The 20,086-nt window shown below is 39.6% G+C and overlaps 1 protein-coding gene across 3 annotated transcripts in view; it reads left to right on the forward strand.

The window, feature by feature from the left end:
* Positions 1–2,452: 2,452 nt before the first annotated feature.
* LOC125013527 (oxysterol-binding protein-related protein 2-like) overlaps positions 2,453–20,086 on the forward strand; it is a 29,002-nt gene continuing 11,368 nt past the window's right edge. The window contains exons 1-2 of one of the 3 annotated variants that reach the window (XM_047594305.1): positions 2,453–2,564; positions 17,482–17,827. In XM_047594305.1, the coding sequence (XP_047450261.1) occupies positions 17,791–17,827 (37 nt within the window). In that variant the 5' untranslated portion in view covers positions 2,453–2,564; positions 17,482–17,790. Of the gene's footprint in view, positions 2,565–11,506; positions 11,669–14,970; positions 15,123–17,481; positions 17,828–20,086 lie in introns of those variants that run through there. The other 2 variants (XM_047594313.1, XM_047594295.1) reach the window with 2 other exon arrangements.

The following is a 20,086-nucleotide window of genomic DNA, read 5'->3' on the forward strand; positions in this document are numbered from 1 at the left end:
CATAACTCTCTTTTACAGCCCTTCATTAAACGTTGGGACTTACTAGAGCATGATGTAACTTGCAGAATGATGCTGACCCTCAGTGTAGTTGTGGAATAACAATTTGCCCAGGTGCAGAACCACATTTGACAAATTCCACGTTTTGTGTGCTATGGCTCAAGCATCTGTGTGTACAGTACACAACTGTGTGTCATTGTGTTCTGGCAGGAGTCTGTGTCTGTGTCCCAGTCTGAGCTTGAATAGAAACCATTTTCTCCTCTGCTCCCCTCCGCCTCCTACTCTCCTGCACTTTCTGACCCTATTCTCTGTTCTCCTTTCTTTCTCCTCATCACACCATCGTTGCTGTTATGTAACGCACACTGCTGGTCTGTCTGATGCCGCCTAACAGCAAATCATTGTGAAAGATTCCATTTTTTTGTGTCAAGTTCCAAGTGTACTAGGAAATACTGTCTGTCTCTAGTGTCGCATCACTGTTGTGCTTCAGTGGGATCACATGTGAAATACTGTAGGAGGTTTTGAAATGATTTAATCTTACACCTTATAACTTGTGTGTTTTCTGCAGATAGTGTTTTTGTCTGTTCGGTGTTCAGTTGTCCAATTCCTCATGCCACCACAGCCCAGTTACTCTACTTTGATTTGATTTGTTAATTTGCAAACTGAACATAGAATGCATTAAAAATGCCTTAAAATGGTTAGATGTTGTGCATAAGAGGTGGAAGCCAAGAAAGCCTTGTGAAATACCTCCGCTATGTGAAGCAAAATGTATCTACAAATGTAAAGTAAAATTAAACTACAGAAGAAGAAAAAAAGAGAAATAAAAAAAAATATAAAGATACAATTCATTGTCTACAAAAAAAATTGAAATTAAAATGAGTGTAAGTGCATTGTGTGCAAAATCAGGAAGAAAAACTAAAGCTGGAGAGTGACATTTTCAATTGTTTTTTAAGCAGTGATGACGAAGATATTGCTTTTAGAGATGCAGGTAAATTGTTCCATAAGAACTTTACTGTTAACAAATAGACCAGAGATGCATAGTGTTTTTAGTTTTTCAATAGACAATACTTATACAAGCAACTGACTAAACTTTGTTGACCACAGAAGCACCAATAATCTCCTCTGTGATCTGACTGGAGATGCCATCAATGTACACCATGTGCTTTGTCACGCCTGTGCTCTTCTCTAAGCAGGCGGTATCAAGCATATCAGTGACTGACTTGCTCCATTATTGATGAGCGATAATACACTCTCTGGCTCTTCTGATGTCTTATAAACAGGTGTGGAATGAACACCAGCTATTCAAAAGGCACGGTGTTATGGTTCAAGAAGCACAGTGAGGTTGCATATAGTCACATTTCCTGAGGCAAAGTCAAACACAGAGGCATAAAGAACCATAATCATTCACTGATCGAGAGGTAAAAATGCAAAATGTTTAATGTAATCTTTAACATAAACAGTTTTCTTCTTCTTTTTACAACCTCCAGACCCCAACATTTTCAAGATAATTATTATGATCACTGACATTTATTGGGGGACAAGTGACATTCACAAAACCATGCAGTGTCATAAATTCCAAACATTCCCCTCATGCTTAGCTAATCATCTTAAAGAGATAATGAAACACTGCACCTTTCAAGGTGTGGTTTTCACTTGGCACGTTATCAACCAATCACCCTGACACTGTGATGACCCCGCAAATGACGTAATACCATCATTTGAAATCTTTGCAAGAAAGTCTAGCATGGTAAGTATTTGCAATAAATGAATCCAGTCTTTCGTAATTTTCTCAACTTTGTGTTTAATATAGTTATTATAGTCCAGTGTATATTTTTCTTGTAATTTATAACAAAAAACATTTGCCGTTACATATTGCCTATTATTATTGTTCTCTCAGGTCTCATCTGCAGAGTGCACTTTTGTAATTTTTTTCCTTTTTTTGTATTTAAATTTTTTTTAAGTCTATTTTAAATTTTAAGTTTATCTATATCAATATCTAAGTATTTCTATTTTTAGTACCTCGTTTTTGGACCTTAAGTATCTAAAGGGTTTGGACAATAAAGAGCAAAGTCTGCAGGGTCTCCAAAAGGAGAGATAAAGGACAGAATGATGTCTCTTAGGCAGGGTTGCCTATCCTTATTGATCTTCCTATCTTTACGTTTGTTTTGCACTTATTGTTCCTACCTCATTTTGACATTTAAATATAGTTTCCTTTCTTTATTTTGAAACCAATGACAGCATTGTGGCACGGTAATGTGACATTAAAGTACCATAAAGCTCCGAGCCTTGAATCGCCCCTCTTGGAAAGACCTATGAAAATAGTAAACAAACAACCCCCAGAAAATTGCATGTTGTCTGATTTGTTTTCCGATCCGCCATTCAAACTACATTGTTATTGGTCACAGAATTCTGTGCGCTGAATCTGATTGGCTGAGGACCACGTCTGTCCTTCATGTAACCACGCCTCCACTGCCAGCGACTTCCGCCCCTGTGTCAAGCCAACGCTACACGGGACATTCCTGCTCGTCTCTGAGGACTCGTCAAATGTCTATCCTGCTCGCACCGCCGAGGTAGGATGCCGTCTATTTTAGTGCTCTGTCCTTGCTCGTTTTGTCTTGTTTTCCATGCCAAAAAAATGCTTTGTCCTTTATCTTCAAAGGGAGGTGCTAACTACGCTAGTTAGCCACCTTTTTTGTGTAGCCCGCCCGCTAACGTTAACGCTAGCTGTCAAATGCTCCTAGACGTTCTGTCAGAGTTGGGGCTCTCAGTTATTTGTGTGTTGTTAAGCACGGACATTATCCCGCGTACTCGTTTAAAACAGTTGTTCGCATTTATAAATAATCACTGGGATTTGTTAGGTTTTAATTTGGCAGCGACATCGATTGCCTTACTGAATGCGCTAATGTTAGCGAGCAAACAGTTGACGGCAGCGTGATGGGGATGGTTTCACCGACCCTCCTAAGTTCTCAATGAAGATTTGTTCTATGACTGCAAGCAATCTGTCCGGGGTGAAATGTGAGGGAGACATATAAAGTCCCACAAAAGCCAAACACATGCAGATTGACATTAGAGCGTTGAAATTCTCAGCAGCACTCTGAGGCATGGTGCTGGCTGAAGGGACCTCCAGTCGCTCAGGAATCACCAGGAATGTTCTCCTGTTTGTTTGACTTCTTGCCTACATCACCATTTACGTTTGACTCACATGAGACTAAGCAAATCTTTGCCTTTTCAATCTTGTGTCCTGTAGGTCACTGACACCAAGGTTGGTAATTGTACAGGCAGTAAATAGCCCTCAGAGGCAGACTCAGTAGTCTGTTGAAAATATTTTCGACAACTACTGAAAGGGATTGTTTTGGTACATATATTAGGAACTGATACTGACAGACACAGACACTTCACTTAATGTTCAACGTTAAGCTTTTGTTGATAAATCAGCCCTAGTTTCGATGCTTATTGTCGTTCCAAACTGCAAGGCACATGAAGTGGAATGAAACTAGCGAAGGTCTAGTCACATCACAATAAATAAATATAAATCTAGGAAATAAGAGATTCTATAATAAATCTATCAACAAACAACAAAAAACGCATTCGTCATATTGTCAGTTTTTTGTTAAGTATCACAGAGATGAACTGAAACCCAACATAGACATAAACATAGAGAGTTTTTTGTTGTACCACAATCGTCTATTATCTGATCAGAAGATGAGCTGGAAATAGCTGATGGCAACTATTCATTGACATCATTCATCATGTAATTCGTTTATCATTAATTTTAAATGTAAGGCTAAATTATTTGTTAGTTAATTATACACTAAGATAGTAGATCTGAAATTTAACCAAAATGTCTGTGAATCTGTATCGGACTTGAACTATGTATTGTATTGCTTATTTTATATTTAAAATACAGCAATCTCAATTATATTTAGAAAGTTTTTCCCACAGTCTCAGATGCCTAAAGTTGCCCCCCCCCTCTATTCTTGCCTTAATGAGTTGTCCACAGTTTACTGACACGGACACCTGCAGATTATATTGTTACATTACATGAGATACCTGGCAGTCCTCTATGGAATTACACTTGTTGTCATTTTGTTGTTCATCTTCTTCCCTAAGGTGTCTTAATAACCCCCATAGTAAGTTGCTATGGCGATGGTCTCCATCGGAAAGGGGAGCATCCCTCTCTGCCAATGAGCTTCCATTTCCTCAGCAGGTGTGATACACTTAAGTACAGATGACAGATTGAGTTAGTCGATTTAGTAGTTGCTAAGTTAAATGTTCATTCTACCAACACCTTAAGCAGTACTTCAGTTGTGCAATACGTATTTTCAAGTTCTGTGGTAAAATTTAAGGGAACAGGAAGGAGGCGTTGCAAAGCATGTCCTGAAAGCCACGTTTCAACATTGTTGATAGGAATGTTGCAGCAGTGGTTGGACCAACACACTCAAAAGCAGTAGTTACAAGAACTACTCCTTACTTTGTAAGCCTAGTTGCACCTTTTGAATCTGAAATGGACTTTTCAGCTTACCTATTATGGGAAGGTAGACATAATAAATAACAAAATAGTTGTGTTGTGCCAGTTCAGTCCCATTGTCAGGTACTCTGTTAAACGTTTCATATAAAGAGACCTTGTCTGTCACAGTTGGTCTTTCCTTTTGTGTGTCTTTTATCTGCATTGTGTTTCCACATGGGGATAAGGCAAAGTTTGAGCTAAAGCTAGCCTAGGCAACCATCCAGGCAACAAAGAAACAATACTGTATGTATAATTTGTGATAATCCAAGTTAGCCCATCAGGAACCTGTCTTTGTACAGCCATTGTATTGTTTTGCTCTGCTTTGATTGGCTCAGAGTCATGGTGAGTGTTTGTTGGTCTGGAGGGGTAAACTGTGAGAACAAGGCAGCTACAGAAGCGGCATAATAAAAGGTGCAAAAAGGAAGCACATCTCAAGCCTCTGAAACGAGGAGGACAAAATACTCACATTTCTCTTGTTTGTTTTGGTTCATCATGCATTATTTCAGCATGCCACTGCTTGCCAACATTGTGACAATTTAACTGGGGCAGCAACAGGATTACTTTTCCACTGGGATTAATGTGCGTATTTTATTATTTTTACTGATGTATTTATTATCTCCTGATTAGTTGATTAATCATTTGGTTAATCACTAAATAATTAACATTTCCTATTAAACTTTTCATCAAACATTAACACAATGTATGATATCTTTTAATGGCTGGGGAGGTTGTAATTGGAAGTGCAGCTCTGTTATCCTGTATAGGGTCATCATTCACGCTCACGCCATCATTAAACCTGACACGGATTTCTGTGAGAGAGGAAACTCATGCAGCCCCAGGTTGAGCATTAAAACTCCACATAAGGACTTTAGCCAGCCAGCAGGTTATGACCCAGAATCTTCATGTTGTGATGCTAACCACTGCTACAGATTACTATCACCCACTGAGAGCAATCTGCGTTGTTAAGTTTTATAGGTGTTTATGTGCAGAAACAAACTGCTTACAAATCAGTTGTGTTTTTATTGAGTTATTTTCCCAAAAACAAATAATGACTGCACAACAATGACTCCCGGGGTCGAAGTACATGTAACAGTACAAATACTTAGCAGATCTTCTGCAGTGGGGAGAGGTTTCAGTATTGCTAAGTTCTCCTTTGTCTTCTTCTTTTGGCTGTTTTGAGTTACTGGTCTTTACTGTCCTGCACAGGGTATCGTTATGATAAAAAGGGTTGCTCAAGCATTCGGGTCCCTGTTTAATGAATTTCTTCACTTTTGACATTTGGGTTAGGGCTTTCAGTAAACATTGCAACACCATCTAGTCATTGCAGCCCTATAGGAAATATTGCTGTTATGTTGATATTATCTAATTAGGCGTTTGTCAGATTGTGCCCTATATCATCACTGTATTATCTCTCCACAATATTAAATACGGGTCAGAGGATCCTCAGCTAGAAGTTCACTCCCTGGTATCTTAACTGAGAGTGATGCTTGGTGTGAGGTAATGATGGAGCCCAGTTCAGATGCAGTCCCAGACATGCTTTACATAAAACTATATTGTTTACATTTGGACTAGAATATCCAATCTATTCCACTCTATTCTGTTCTTTAGCGGGTATTCGCTTTTACATTTTGTCAGCACATTCCTGTACTTCTATTGTTAACATGGGGAATTGTACATATACATTTCAAACTGTGACACTCTACTTAAGTTTAGGAGGGTTAACAACTTCGTGGATACCTTAGGAGTGAGTGAATGCTCTAAACGATGTCAAGACAAAGGCAGTGTGCCAAATATACAACTCTAAACTGGGCTACGGTGGTGGCATAACAAGCTTGAAAAGTCATTGATCTGAGGCTAGGGAACTTGGCTAACTAGCTAGCTAATGGCTCTTTGCTCATTGTCTGTAGTATCCATGGGTGGAAGTAGTGTAGTTGTACCATAGTTGAAGCTATAGCTAAATGAACTCTGACTATGTGTGGTACATGTGAGACTGGCGTTGTTGGTTTGCATTTAGTTTTCTCCTTCTTATTCCTTGTCAGTGAAGTCAGCATCAACACAGGCTAGTCAGTGAGTGACCTACAGAGGGTTTGAGTAACTCTAACTCTACAAGTATTTTGTCTAGCAAAACCGCTGAAGGAATGTAAACACGACCTGTTATCATGGATACTCTGTAAAATGAAAGCTTGTCGCGTTGTGATTAAATTCAGCGGATCCTGGGTCTTGGAGTATTTCAAAGAGTTAGCAGGTCAAATCCTAAAATAAACGATAACTCTGTTCCCACCCAGAAGGCGGCAGGACCACCAGAACACCTTGACACAGAAGTTAACACCCAGACGAACCAGATTTTACCAGCTGGGCCAGTTGCATACCAGCAGAGTTATGCGAACAATCACCATCGCAAAGCTGGCTTTTGTGAATGTGTTGTGTGTGAAGTGCATGTTTGTAGTAAAGGGTTGTCAGGTTAAGAGGCAAGATGCTGAGCTGGCTTTGTTTCTGTACACATGGTGCAGGTAAAACTCCCTGACGGGGTTTCCTTCTAAGCAGGTATTGCTGGAACGCGCTGATTCATGCTACAGGTTGTTTGAGTGTTGGACCATATGCTCAGCATTGTGTTTTACAATGAGCCGGTGTTTTCTTTCTAAGGGGGATACGCTGAGTTTAAGCAGGGGGAACGTGAAAAGGGTGAACTTAATCACTTCAGTCTGTAGCACAGACAGAAATTCTCCTGGAGAGACGTGACACGCGATGTGACAGTCGGCTATTTTCTGGCGTTGGGCCGTCAGTGAGTGTAGTACACACCATCAACACTAGTCGGACCCTGACAGCAGCTTTTCAGGCGGACCAAGTCGGTGAAAAAAAGACACAAGAAGAGAAATACATGTGATGAAGGGAAACTAAACCAAATTCAAAGGGCACACGGAAGGCTCTTCTCTTTTTACATCTTTATCTCGTCTGAACAACATGAATCTAGAATGAGTAATCTGATGCTGCAGAACATATGTGCCATTGGTTTTGTGGCGTGTTTAAGGTTTTGGCCCGATCACAGGCAGTGTGAGGTAGCGTCACAGTTGGACGTTGTTTCCAGGCGTTCTTCAATGTGGGCATGGTTGGTCTACTCCTTATATGAATACATTGAACATCAAAAGATAAGACTTTTGTCTCATTGTTATCATTGTTTCAAATGCACAATCATTGTGTGATTTAAGCTGATGAAGTATTGTACTTTGCTGAGCTGCTCTTTTCTTCTTCTTGTGCTGAGCAGTGGGTAAAGTGGCCAGCGGTCCTCCCTGTGCAGACCAGGATGGATGCTGTTGACGTTAGCACTTACTTTTTCTAAATTGCTCCAGTCAGTGAATGTACTCGACAAGGTTAGTCTTGTGATTAAAGTCGAGTGAATTTGATTTCATACTTGTGGTACTCTAATAAAAAGTCGTTTGTGGGCATTGGCATTTAAACTCTATCTTGGTCTTGTGATACTTCCATTTCCCTGCTCTTGGGCAGCACTGATGTGTCCCATTACAGATGATAAACTACAGTATATAATGTTCTGAAAGAACAGCCTGATAGGGACGAAGTGGTTTGAAATATTGCTGTGATACATTTTAAATTGCCCGTTTACCTTTTCTACTATGTCAGATATGTAGGGGTTTGAGCCAGAAAACAACTCAAACTCTCGGTTCAATGTCTTTCATGAACACCGGCAACAAACCCCTTTCCCACACTAACTGTCTACCTGCAAAGAAGCCTGGTCACTTTGGAACATGCCTATTCCTGCCGATTATTATTGTTCTTGCTGGTCTTAAATGCAGAGTGTATATTTGTAAATAGTATTTTAACTTTATCTAAGTATTTCTATTTATAGTACCTTGTTTTTGGACCCTAGGCATCTAATGGGTTTGCTCCATCTGCATGTCACTGTACTTGTATATTGACAATAAAGATATCTATATTTATTGTTTTCTGACTTGTAATTTGATGGGGTGAATTTTTTTTCTTGTATCGGTTTTTGTTTCATTATGAAATGGCGTCATTGAGGCCAGCTGCACTCCCAATCCTCACAACTTGGGGGCAGCTGTGGCTCAGTAGGGTAGGGGTAGGGTAGGGTAGGTAGGTAGGTAGGTAGGTAGGTAGGTAGAGTGGGTTGTCCATGAACCGAAGGGTTAGCGGTTTGATCCCCAGTGTGTGCCATATGCCAAAGTGTCCTTGAGCAAGACACCGAACCCCCAGTTGCTCAGTTCTGTTGTGTGAGCGAATGGGTAGATGTGTCTCTGACTGTAAATACCTTTGAGTAGGTAGAAAAGCGCTATATAAACGCATTTATCATTAAACATGTTGTAGAGTGAGATGTCTGAGCTGAAAACAATAGCTAAACAGTGTTTTCTGTAAACAGTGTTGGTGGATTTATTATCTCTTCTTCATTCATTTCAGTACAGTTGACTTCAAAAGCTGAGTTCCTAGATGATCTAGATGGGGGGATACTTGAAGAGCAAGGCATTAATTGCTTGGTACACAGACTGGGACTCGGCATCATTTATCTGTACAGTTTTGTATAGAGCGCACCACCCTGTAACAACCCCTCCTCGCAGCAGTTCTCTTCTTTTTAGTCAGCTCTTTGTCGTCTTTTTCTTTTCTGCACAAATTAGTGCACAGACCCTAGCGAAATGCTGCTCTGTGTTGAACTCCCTTTAACACAGAGGCCTGTCTGTGCTTCTGGTTCCCACCATTGCCACACATGCTGCATTCAGATCCTGCCTCCGTCTTTCAGATTGGCAGACCAGAACTGTTCGCTTCGCCCTCCCCTTAATCTTTAAGCTGTGACCTCAAGCCCTTGCAATTGCAGCTTGGGCTGGACTAAAAGTCATATCTCGATATTTTTTAGCTGAATGGCGATACTCGATATATATCGATATTTTTGGGGGGTTTTGCCAAAAGCATTATAGCATATTAGATAATTTTTTCCCAGAGGCAAATACTTTAAAAAACAAACAAACAGTCAAGCCATGTGCAATGTCACACAGGCGCGTATTTTGACACACTTAGTTGCAGAAGGTTTTCAACATTCTTTACAGATAATATTTTGCTGCCGGTCGCCTGCCACTTTAAAAACAAACCATCTCCAAATTATCGAGCCTTTTCTCTTATATCGGACTTTTGCCAATGTGAAAGCGCACCAAAGGCGAGTCGACCTGCTGTGAGAGCTGTGTGCCTGTTTTTTCCTCCCTCATACGTCACTGCGTACAATGCAGATAAAGTTGCAGTTTGTTGATGACCTGACCTGTCATTGGACCGGTCACACCCCGCTCCTACAAAAGGCTGCTGATATTAGAATAAATCACTGTGTCCTGCACAGAGCCTGATATCTGCCGTCAAATCTCCTCTTTTTCTTGGATGCAGAGCGCTGCCATGATCGTTAAAAAGTGTGGGAGATCGCTATACAAGCTGGATATGAACGCAGTCGCACAGTCGCCGTTTGCAGATGCGCTTCCAATAACGATCGTGTAACAACGCATTTGACTGATTATTGTTTGATTGATTGAGTTGATTAAAGAAAAAAACAGAAATCTCTGCCCTACAGAGATCAGTCTTTATGGGAGTAGACCAAAACTTGTTTTTGAGCTGAAGCTTCTACAGTGATACAATCTGTCAGACCGTCGATCAGAATTCTAACAGGCAGATACATCAACGTATATATTTCACTCGATGTGAAAGAGGCTTTACTGACCAACTCCTCCTCTGCAGCGGGCTCCGTCTCCATGTTGTCGCTGAGTTTAGGTGAGAGTTGAGGGTGAGGGGGAGGGCTTGTGGTCACAGAGTGAGGGAGGCGGAGCAGAAAGGTAGGTGCGAACTTGTGGCCCACATTTTAACGCATTTTAACGTGTTATATCTCTTGAGAAATATATCGATATATATCGAAATATCGAGATATCGCCCAGACCTACTCATAGAACTTAACTGACTGGCAAGACAAGTGCAGTGGTGTTGGTCCACGAGGAGTTTGGTATTTTGACACTGATGATGAGTGTTGACCAGTAACTGAAAAGCCTCAGGACATAAACTTAAACACAAGGTGTCCATTTATCTCATTCTGTCTGTGACCTTGCAGAATCTGTTGAAATATCCATGTGTGTCAATTCGAAAAGTTTAGATGCAGAGTTTAAATGAAAGTGAAAAAGTATGTCTCTGAACTCGTTCCCCTTCTTCCTTGTCTTGTTTATATACTCACAATAAAACATACAACACAAGCACCGTAGCTTACTCATTATTTATCTTTGTTGCTATTTTTCAGCTATACACCAATCAGGCATAACATTAAAACCACTGACAGCAGGAGTGAATATCATTGAGCATCTTGTGACAATCCAGTTATTCCCTGGGAAACTTTTGGACCTGACATTCATGTGGATGTTACTTAGACATGTAGCACCCACCTAGACCAGACCAGACACCCCCACCCCATAGTAATGACACTCCTTGATGGCAGCAGACATCCCCAGCAGGATGCAGCCTGACACAGACACACACACAAACACTTTAAGAACAACTCAAAAAAACATGAACAACAGCACAAAGTGTTGGCCTGGCCAAATTCACTACATCCAAACTGATCAAATATCTGAGATGATCCACAAAGGCCTATTTCTTTGGTATTAGGATTTCTAATGAGAACTATTGGAAAATAGTTTTCCTAAAGCCAGCCTTAGACTTTGAGGTCATCAGAGAGTTTCTGTTTGGATCATCTGTCCGTTCTGAAAAGCCACTGGTCTGGCCAGACAGGATTCTGCTCTGATGAGACACAAACTATTTACTGAGTGGCAACATTCCTACGTTTGCTTCATGCTACTTTTCCTCGTATGATGCACTCCTACGTAACTTCAAGTTTGTTGTGGATTAGAGCTTCTGCTCTTTGTGTTTATCCCGTTGTGTAGCTCAGCACACTCATACTTAAGGTGTGTGTTTTGCAGTGTGCAGAGGTGTGTCAGCTATTGAAGGAGGTGTGTGTGTAAAGAGATAGATACAGGGGTGTGTGCTGTGTCAGTGCTGAGTTTTGCCTTGCCCTGCACGGCAGCTTCTTAACCTCTTTATTTTAGTGCCCGTGGCTTTGGATGTGCTCATCCGTTCTCAGAGGATAGACCTGGCTTCACACGTATGAATGGATCAGTCTCAGCGGTAGGTTTGTCTTTATCCTTTTAGAATTGGTTGCCAAGGATGTTATTTTGCCACTGGAACATTAGTGAACGATTGCAGTAAAACGTTTTGTTCACTAAAAAAAATATTGTTTTTGTGCTCCATTCTCTGGGGCTTCAGTTCAGTTCAGACCTTTGTCAACTGTCAAAAGTTGATGACGATTTTCAGAGGTTCCTTATAAGAAACCTCTTTCTTTTTGGAGTTGTATGTTTAATGAGAATTAGTAACTTTCAGTTGAAAATAAACTTTGGTTTGAGTGTTTTGATTAAGTTATGTAATTACACAATTACAACCTCTTATAGGATAAAAAAAATGATAGACCTTATATCCATACGTAAATATTATTTATTTTGAAGACAAAAGATGTATTAAAGCATCATACATTATTTTTAACACTTGATGTTTCAGTTGGAAGAAAGTAGATTAGCACTGCAGTAGATGACATATACAACAAACTCAGGGTGAAGCCGGAATGAATGTTAAATGAATTATGTACATATGGTACATAGTGTGTATGAATGAAGTTTCTCCATCTCACATATCCTAGTGAAAAACGAGGCGTTCTGCTACAACAGTCCGGCACTGATAGATGGAGGTAATTAGCATTTGCCTAAAACTGAGGGCTGTTGATTCAACTGTGTTTTCCTTTTGAAGGAAGAAGCTTGTTTCAACATAAACTGAACATTGTAACAAGTATGTGCTCAGGTTGGGCTCATTTGGGAGAAGCTGATATGCAAGTGTGGTGGAGTGTGGTAGTGGTGTGCCTGTGGTGCCATGTCTTGTCATGGTTTCGTAACGACTCAGGCATCTGGGACAGAGCGAGTGATATGATCTGAGAGCCTGTAGCAGCCAATCACAAAGCGCTCTCTCTCTCTCTCTCTCTCTCTCTCTCTCTCTCTCACTCACTCGCTCTGTCTCTCTCTCTCTCTCGCTCTCTGTGCAACTGACTAACAGAGGTACATCTAAACAGAACAAAAGTGCATTTCTGATCAAAATAAGTTTTATTTTGTGCACATAAAATATTTTTTGTATCTTGTTGTTGGTGATGGTGATATAAAATGCAAATAAATAACTCTTCTCTGAATTGTGAAAAAGGACGTATGTAAGTAATTGGTTGTAGAGCACTCAAAAGATGAAATCTGAGATGTCGCATTCGTTTCATGTGGTCTTCATTTTGATCGTTCCTTCTCAAGTGTGTCCAGTACAAGCGTTGCCTCATAATTTATAATTTAGCTCATCAGCCTTTAAAACGGGTCTGCTTTTAATGGGTTGTGAACAATGAGTGCTCTGAGATGTGAGCCTGGACTCAGCGTTGTCTTGACTGCAAGGAGTAAATTGTCTGCAACCTGAAACCTCCTTTTGCTTAATACAAAATGCCAATTGTCTAGCGGCTCACAGACTTTTTTCATAACTTGAAGCATTTTGTTCTGAGACTGTGCTTAAGCTTGCTTTCGGACAGATATATTCCAGCCTGAAAACTGTTAAATTACCTTAAACTACAATCAGCTACAACATTAAAGCCACTGATTGGTAAAGTCAATAACATTGATCAGCTCAGTGCAGTCTCCTTTCTGGAGACCTTTGATCGAGGCCTTTGATCGAGGCTTTCACGTGGATGTTATGTCGACAGATATCACTCACTTAAATGTTGCTGACCAAGTACCCCCACCACATAATAACAACCTTCTCCAGTCCCCTGCAAACAAGTATCTGTGGGATGCACTGGTCCCTCCCTTCAACCCATACGACCCAAACACTCATACTACTGACATATGGGTACTAGACACCAAAGGTGTCTAGCTCCATTCTCTGATGAGTCAGGACTGTACACAGTATGAGGCAGATGGTTTTAATATTGTGGCTGATTGTTGGATAGGCAGTAAATGGTGCTTAAACCAAGGCACACTGCCATATCAGGAAATGCTAGATAAATTCTTGGGAGATTAATGATTAATTGTATTAATACATTTTATGAGAATACACAGTTGATCTGCCTTTCAGGGTTGGATGTAATAATTAACTATGGTGTGTCCTGACCTACTCTCCACCTTGGGTACCTTGAGCAGTGCTATATAAATCCAAGCTATTATTATCAGTGCTACTGGTCATAATACATTATTGCAGGATCTGTGACCTTTTAGCATTTTAGTTCTATTTTAGATAGTGTGTCAGAATTATTTCAATTCTACGCAACAAATCGATAGTACAATTCATTTAGAATTATTTTATTCATAACAGTCACTCACTGCCAGTCACGGCGCTCTCATCTCACCCTCTCAGTAAATGGGAATGCATCTCAACATGGTGCCTATGTCAGATCTTAGAAATGAAAGAAAGATTCAATAAAGCGTACTTATTCATGGTATGAATGGACTCTATAGTTCAGTGGCAGCAGCGTTGTATCCTAAGTTATGAGCAAAATGTTGATACAGTTATAATTCATGTAAATCCAATTTTCAGACATTTCCATGATGTGCACACAGACATAACTGTTTTTTTTCTGTAAACTGTAACTTTGAAGTGTAATCTTGATGTTTCTAAGAGTCCATTTTCTTCAGAGGATGTAGGTTGAATTACTAAAACAAGAGTTTCTGTAAAGACTAGTTACAATTAAATGCTCTGTGTAGGTTTACCACATTTGTATAAACAAAGCTTAAAATATGAAAAAGAAAGAAAGAACAGGAATTAGTTTTGATGTTAATTTAGACACTGCATATGTGAGTATTTGTGTGCACTGATCCTAAGTTTCATAGAGATTATTGTGAAATATGCAGGGCTCTGTAGCACTGGTCATGTTTTAATCACTGACTCATCCTGTTGGTGAAGGCTACAGTCTGAGAAAGCTGTCTGCTGGGTTAGTTACGCAGTTTCTGGGTTAATTACACAGTTTCAATTATCATATTTTCTCCAGTCCGTATAAAAAATAATTCTGTTGATGCTGAGATGCAAACTTTTGTGACTGTCCTAGTTTATGTGATTGTTGTGCCTCCGCAAATGTCAGACTTGTAGATCTCTTCTCCGGATCTAATCTACTAATAATTAGTCGACTCACTTTTGAAACGTAATTTCTTTATTGACGTTTGTTGTATAGATGAATAAGAAAACTATTTTGCCTATATTTCAGAGGACGCAACCGACCACAGCCAAAAATCCAGGGTTGTACTTTGAGTTGACTGTTAAAACAATTGAATGCCAGCTTGTCATCCTTTCTGTTCATCTCATCGATCTGCAGCCTAGGGCCAAAGTTCAGTTGTGTGCTGAAGGCGTTACCTTTTGTGAAATGTAAAACCCATTCGCTGTGTAGAGAAAAGCAGAGTGAGAGAAAGGGAAAGAACAAGGACTGTTTTTCGCACAACTGACATTCTTACGGACTTGAGCAACTGTATAAATATCTTTGTACATATCTTTTTTCTTCAAAGATTTGATTGCACTGCAGGTATGTAAAGATTTTATAATGCTGACATCTCTAAACATTCGGTCGTTGTCCAGTAATCATAACTCGGTGCAGTACGGCTGCAGTGCTTATCAGCTGAAACTAACTCTGTGTGAGCAGTCTCACGACATGGGATTTTTTTCTTTCAGGAATACAGCCTGTTTGAATAGAATAGCAGACTCACTTCAGTAGTTTTGCTTCATCAACATCTCTTCCATAAACGCGTTCTTTTAAAAGCTTTGTGACTGTAATTAAATTATAGACAGATGAAAATGATGAAATGGGTTAATTCAAGGTATTTAATCAACCAAGTCATGGCTGCTGGAAACACAGAGGGAAACATCAAACTCTATTAGCTGAGTCATGAAAGTTATTTATTTATTTGACAGATTTTTGCAAGCAAATGGTTGATCCTCTTTGAAAATGTACAGATAAAGGTAATATACACAAATGACTTAAATGTAAATTAGAACCTACAGTATGCAAGGCAGTAGACTACAGTTTGACATTAAACATTCAGGGAAAAACCAAACCTTTTGGAATAATGAATTCTAGCCAGATGACTTTTGAATATGAAGTTATTTGGCCACAGTAACAGTAGGTTGGTTTAGTGCATTTCAAGAGTCCTCGGAAGATCATGTGAAGAAACCTAAACCGAAGTTAAATAAGATGATCATCTTCAGATCATGGATAAATCCATGAAAGAATGTTTCAAATGTCAGAGTTCACATCACATTTGAATCTCTTTAACATGTTTTGGGAGTTTGCAGCAGTCAGTAAATGCAAGCTGACATCATGACTGGCAAATATGCAGAATGCCCTCAAGAACTTGTTTCTGCTAAAGAAGCCAATACTAGCTTCTGAGGCCTAGAGGCAACTCACCTTTTTTTCACGGAAGACTATATACGGGTATTTTTGTTCAATAAATAACTAAAAAGGCTAAATATGTAGACACTGACAGAGTGTCTACCAGGCATCTCCGGTGTGCTGACTTTTTCACATGACTGTCTGTGACACCCAGATCGTTTAGAGCCTTGTGTGTTTTAAGGTTAAATCAAGTTCATAGCTTATTTTGTCTAAAAGGAAGTGTCTAGTCAACTACTGGGCTCCTGTCAAACAAATGAGTCAGCGTGTAAGTCAACATTTGTCATATTTGCCATGTGGGCTGTGTCATTGTAGAGAATGTTCCATGTCGATTTGGTTTCCATGTAGCATTGCTAAGCTAAAGCATATCGGTTATAATGGTCAGAGAAACAAGCTGAACCACACAGCGATTAAGTGAATAACTTGTTAGCAGTGGGATGTGATTCTTTCTGAAAGCTGTTTTAATGGAGAATGACTCACACAACATGTAATGTTTGAAGAATTAAACTGGAGTTGGTTTAACTTCTCTGCTGCTTGCACTCAACTGGATGAAGAAAGTTTCATCTGTGTGTAGCACTATGTTCGCCTGGAACTTAGACAAGTTACCACTGCTTACAGATGTGTTTGTTGCAGAATGTTGGAGTCACTCCATAGTGAACTGATTATGCTCCAGCAAAGACCTGCTGGGCATATTAAATGGTTTGGGCAGGGTGGACAGAAGAGTAACCGTAACGTAGCCATGCTTGTCATCCGAGTGCAGTGTTGTTTAATTTGTTTACCTCAAAATACCTCTGATTGGTTGTGGTACTGTCCAATTATGCAGTTATTCCCCACAAAGACATCAAAATGCAGTTTTACCAGATTAGCACTACGATATAAAGTGAGTACTATGTTAGGGTCAGTTCAGTTTTCATTTTGCCCAATCAGCCGCTTGGTTGTCCATTAAATTTAACTCTGTTTGTTTAAGTGTAGTAATTTCTTGGTCTTATAAGTAAGTGATTATGTGAATTTTTAGTGCATATTGAAGGTCATTTTGGGTCTTGAGTGTGTAACGCTAATGTACCGAACAGAGAGTAACAAAGACCTAGAATGTCTGTGACAGTAGTGTCCTGATTATGTAACTACTGGGCTACAAATCTCTCTGTTTGCACTCATCGGGCCATGATGGACAAGATTCCTGCGCAGACGGGCTAAACAGATTCAGCTCAAAGCCTAGAAAGCTGGGAATGACTGAAATGACAGCTTTGCAGTATCTTTATAGTGTGGCAGTTAGAATGTCCTTAGTTGTGCTGCAGAAATGTTAGATTGTAGTTAAAGCTGCCATCATGTCTAACAGATGTATCATATGCAGTACAGGGGAATATTAGTCTAGAAATTCCTCTAAAAACGCCACGCTATAAATAATGTATGTTTACAATCAGCCAGGTTTTGTTGATGCTAATGAAGTCTTGACTTTGTTTTACATTCATTGATTTATTTATTCATTTTTTCTTTGCAGGTAACTAATTTGCCTCGGATGACACCAAGGAAACAGACTTCTGAAGTAACATCAGCCGTCTTCTTGCTGCTGGTTTCCCGTTATTGACTGATTGATTATCATTCTCCTGTGGACAAGACAGCTGCCAGCGTGAACCTGACTTCATCTTGACACTAAACGAACATTGTGCCGTTTCCCCGGTGACTCTACAGAGGGACTTTTATCTCCAGGTCTCCCTCCAGAGGAACTCTGCAGGGCGGCCACCGAAAGGAACATGTGCTAGAAGTCGAACATCTGTCCTAATCGACTGGTCGGCTTTGACTCTAGAAAATGAGCAATGAGGATGAGTTCTACGACGCCGTCACAGGTGGGTGTTTCTAGCAGGCTGTACTTTCTTCAAGTGTTTACAGGTCGACTCAAAATCGTTCCCAAAAAAAGGAAAACATTGCTGCATTTTTAATCTCGGGAATGGCAGAACTCAGTGTTTTAATTTTATTATTTTTAATGACAAATGTTTCAGAGGGAAAAATTAGTTGATTCAAAATAAATTTGATAATTGAAATTGTTTGGTTGATAAAAAAAATGCCTGTGACATGAGGCAATGTCAATAAAAGTTTTTATGTGAACAACAGTCCAAAATATAAAAAATATTTATCTCAATTTGCTATTGCATAGGACAATAATTAGAAGTAGGTCCTATTTTTCTTACATGTTACTGACTGATAAATATACTCCTGTAGTTATTACAGCTCTAAAATCTGTATGCTGTGGGTAGACCAAAATTCCCAGGTGAAACACTTTATTATTATTAATTATTTTTCTCTTTGTTTCTCTTTGGAACACCGTTTTTCCTATGGGAGTTTTTTTTTTTTTGTCATAGAGGCATAATACCGTCCATTGAAATCCAACCAGCCTTGGTCTGATGATTAGTTCAATAATTCAGAGGTTGGCTGTCTTACAGTCATGATCAGTAATGTTAGCGTCCTGGAGAGTGCATGGTTCATGCCTGCATGTCTTTGCGTTGCATTTGGAGGCATACAGCACAAATGTATCAATGGATGGATAGATGTTGTTTTTAAAGGGGTTGTTTTTAGATGTAATGGATAGATGTGATGTGATGTGATTAGAAGTGATATTTAGTGGTTTGGTTTGGTTTTGTCAAACAAAGACAGAGAAAAAAATGGAGTTGTTTGGGGTTAGTTTGGGGTGAGGTCATAATTAACCAAAATCTTGAGGAACGCAGTTAAATAGATTCACAAACCCTCCTGACTTTTAGTAATCATGTCTTTTTTTGTGGTTTCACATTACGGATACCATGGAGACCTCAGACTGCAGCCTTCTATGCAAACACCCATGGGATATCGTGCATCCTAATGTTACAGTCATCATGATGGGTCTGATTTCCATGCATTAGATAATTATGTAATACATTTTGAAATTAGAGTTACTACTGAGTGTTTGTATATGAGTCTGATTCACCAGAATGTGGAGAATGTGAATGTGAAGACTATTTCTTGGACAGAAGTTGCTGGGTTTGGGTTGACGGGCTTCACTCATCCAACTTGTGACATAGCAGCTGTGAATGCTTGGAAATCACTTGGAAAACTTTGAAAAATAGGGTAATGCAGACTGAAAATGTTGTACAGTGGTACAAATATTAGCTTGAGCGTTCTTTGTTGGTGCAGCGTTTACAGAGAGGGTATTGCTCCCTGTCAGTACACATTAGCATCATTGTTTTGGAGCTTCATTTCTAGTTGAGGTGCTGCTATTATATCCTTTGCAAGTAGCTGTTTCCATGCAGATATAAATAAAAGATACAAAGTGCGTGTGCCTGCACCTGTCCCTGTGCCATTATTATGATCATCTTACTAATCGGAGACAGATGCAGACCAAGCCTGATGAATGATTCATTAGCACATGTGCACCGGGTTAACTGTGATCAGCATCAGGTGGCGTCCACCTCGCCACCTCTTTGTTCCTCCATTGGATCTGCAGTCTTAGGTAATAGCTGCTAACTTTGTCAATATCTATCCATCTATTTGTTCAAAGGGTTTTCAGAAAGCAGGAATAAATGGTCAATATGTGAAGTTTGGGAGAATGGCGGGTTTCATCTTTATAAGAGACTTTCATAACGCTAGCTTTATAATTGACAAACTCAGTTGTGTTTTATATCAGCTCTAGTATCATTATGTGTTATGTGTTATTAGTGTGCTGATGTTGCTTCTACCAGTTGCAGATCTTTATTTCTCTAATTTAATATCTTGTCTCAGTAATGTGCAGTGAACCAGTTGGATTTGAGTCCAGTTTTGTAATCTTGTCGAGCATGTTGTTAAGTTTGACACAACGTGTTTTACATTTAAAGGATACCCACTGTGACATAATACTGACGACTGAATGGATGTGTTTGCTTAATGATGACAAACTCTATGGTCTATTTTAAGCTGGTAACAAGGCCCCACCCTGCCTCCACCCTGCGTCTTTAAATGCTCACATGCTGTGTGACCATGTACGGTGTAGGTCTACTGTTACTGTGCATCTCAGTCACTAGCCTTTTTTTTTTTTTTTTTTTAATAACATTAAATGACTTCATCGCGGCAATTTGTAAGCCCTTTACCATTAGTCTTTT

Source organism: Mugil cephalus, chromosome 1 (assembly GCF_022458985.1).
Source record: "Mugil cephalus isolate CIBA_MC_2020 chromosome 1, CIBA_Mcephalus_1.1, whole genome shotgun sequence".
Classification (NCBI taxonomy): domain Eukaryota; kingdom Metazoa; phylum Chordata; class Actinopteri; order Mugiliformes; family Mugilidae; genus Mugil; species Mugil cephalus.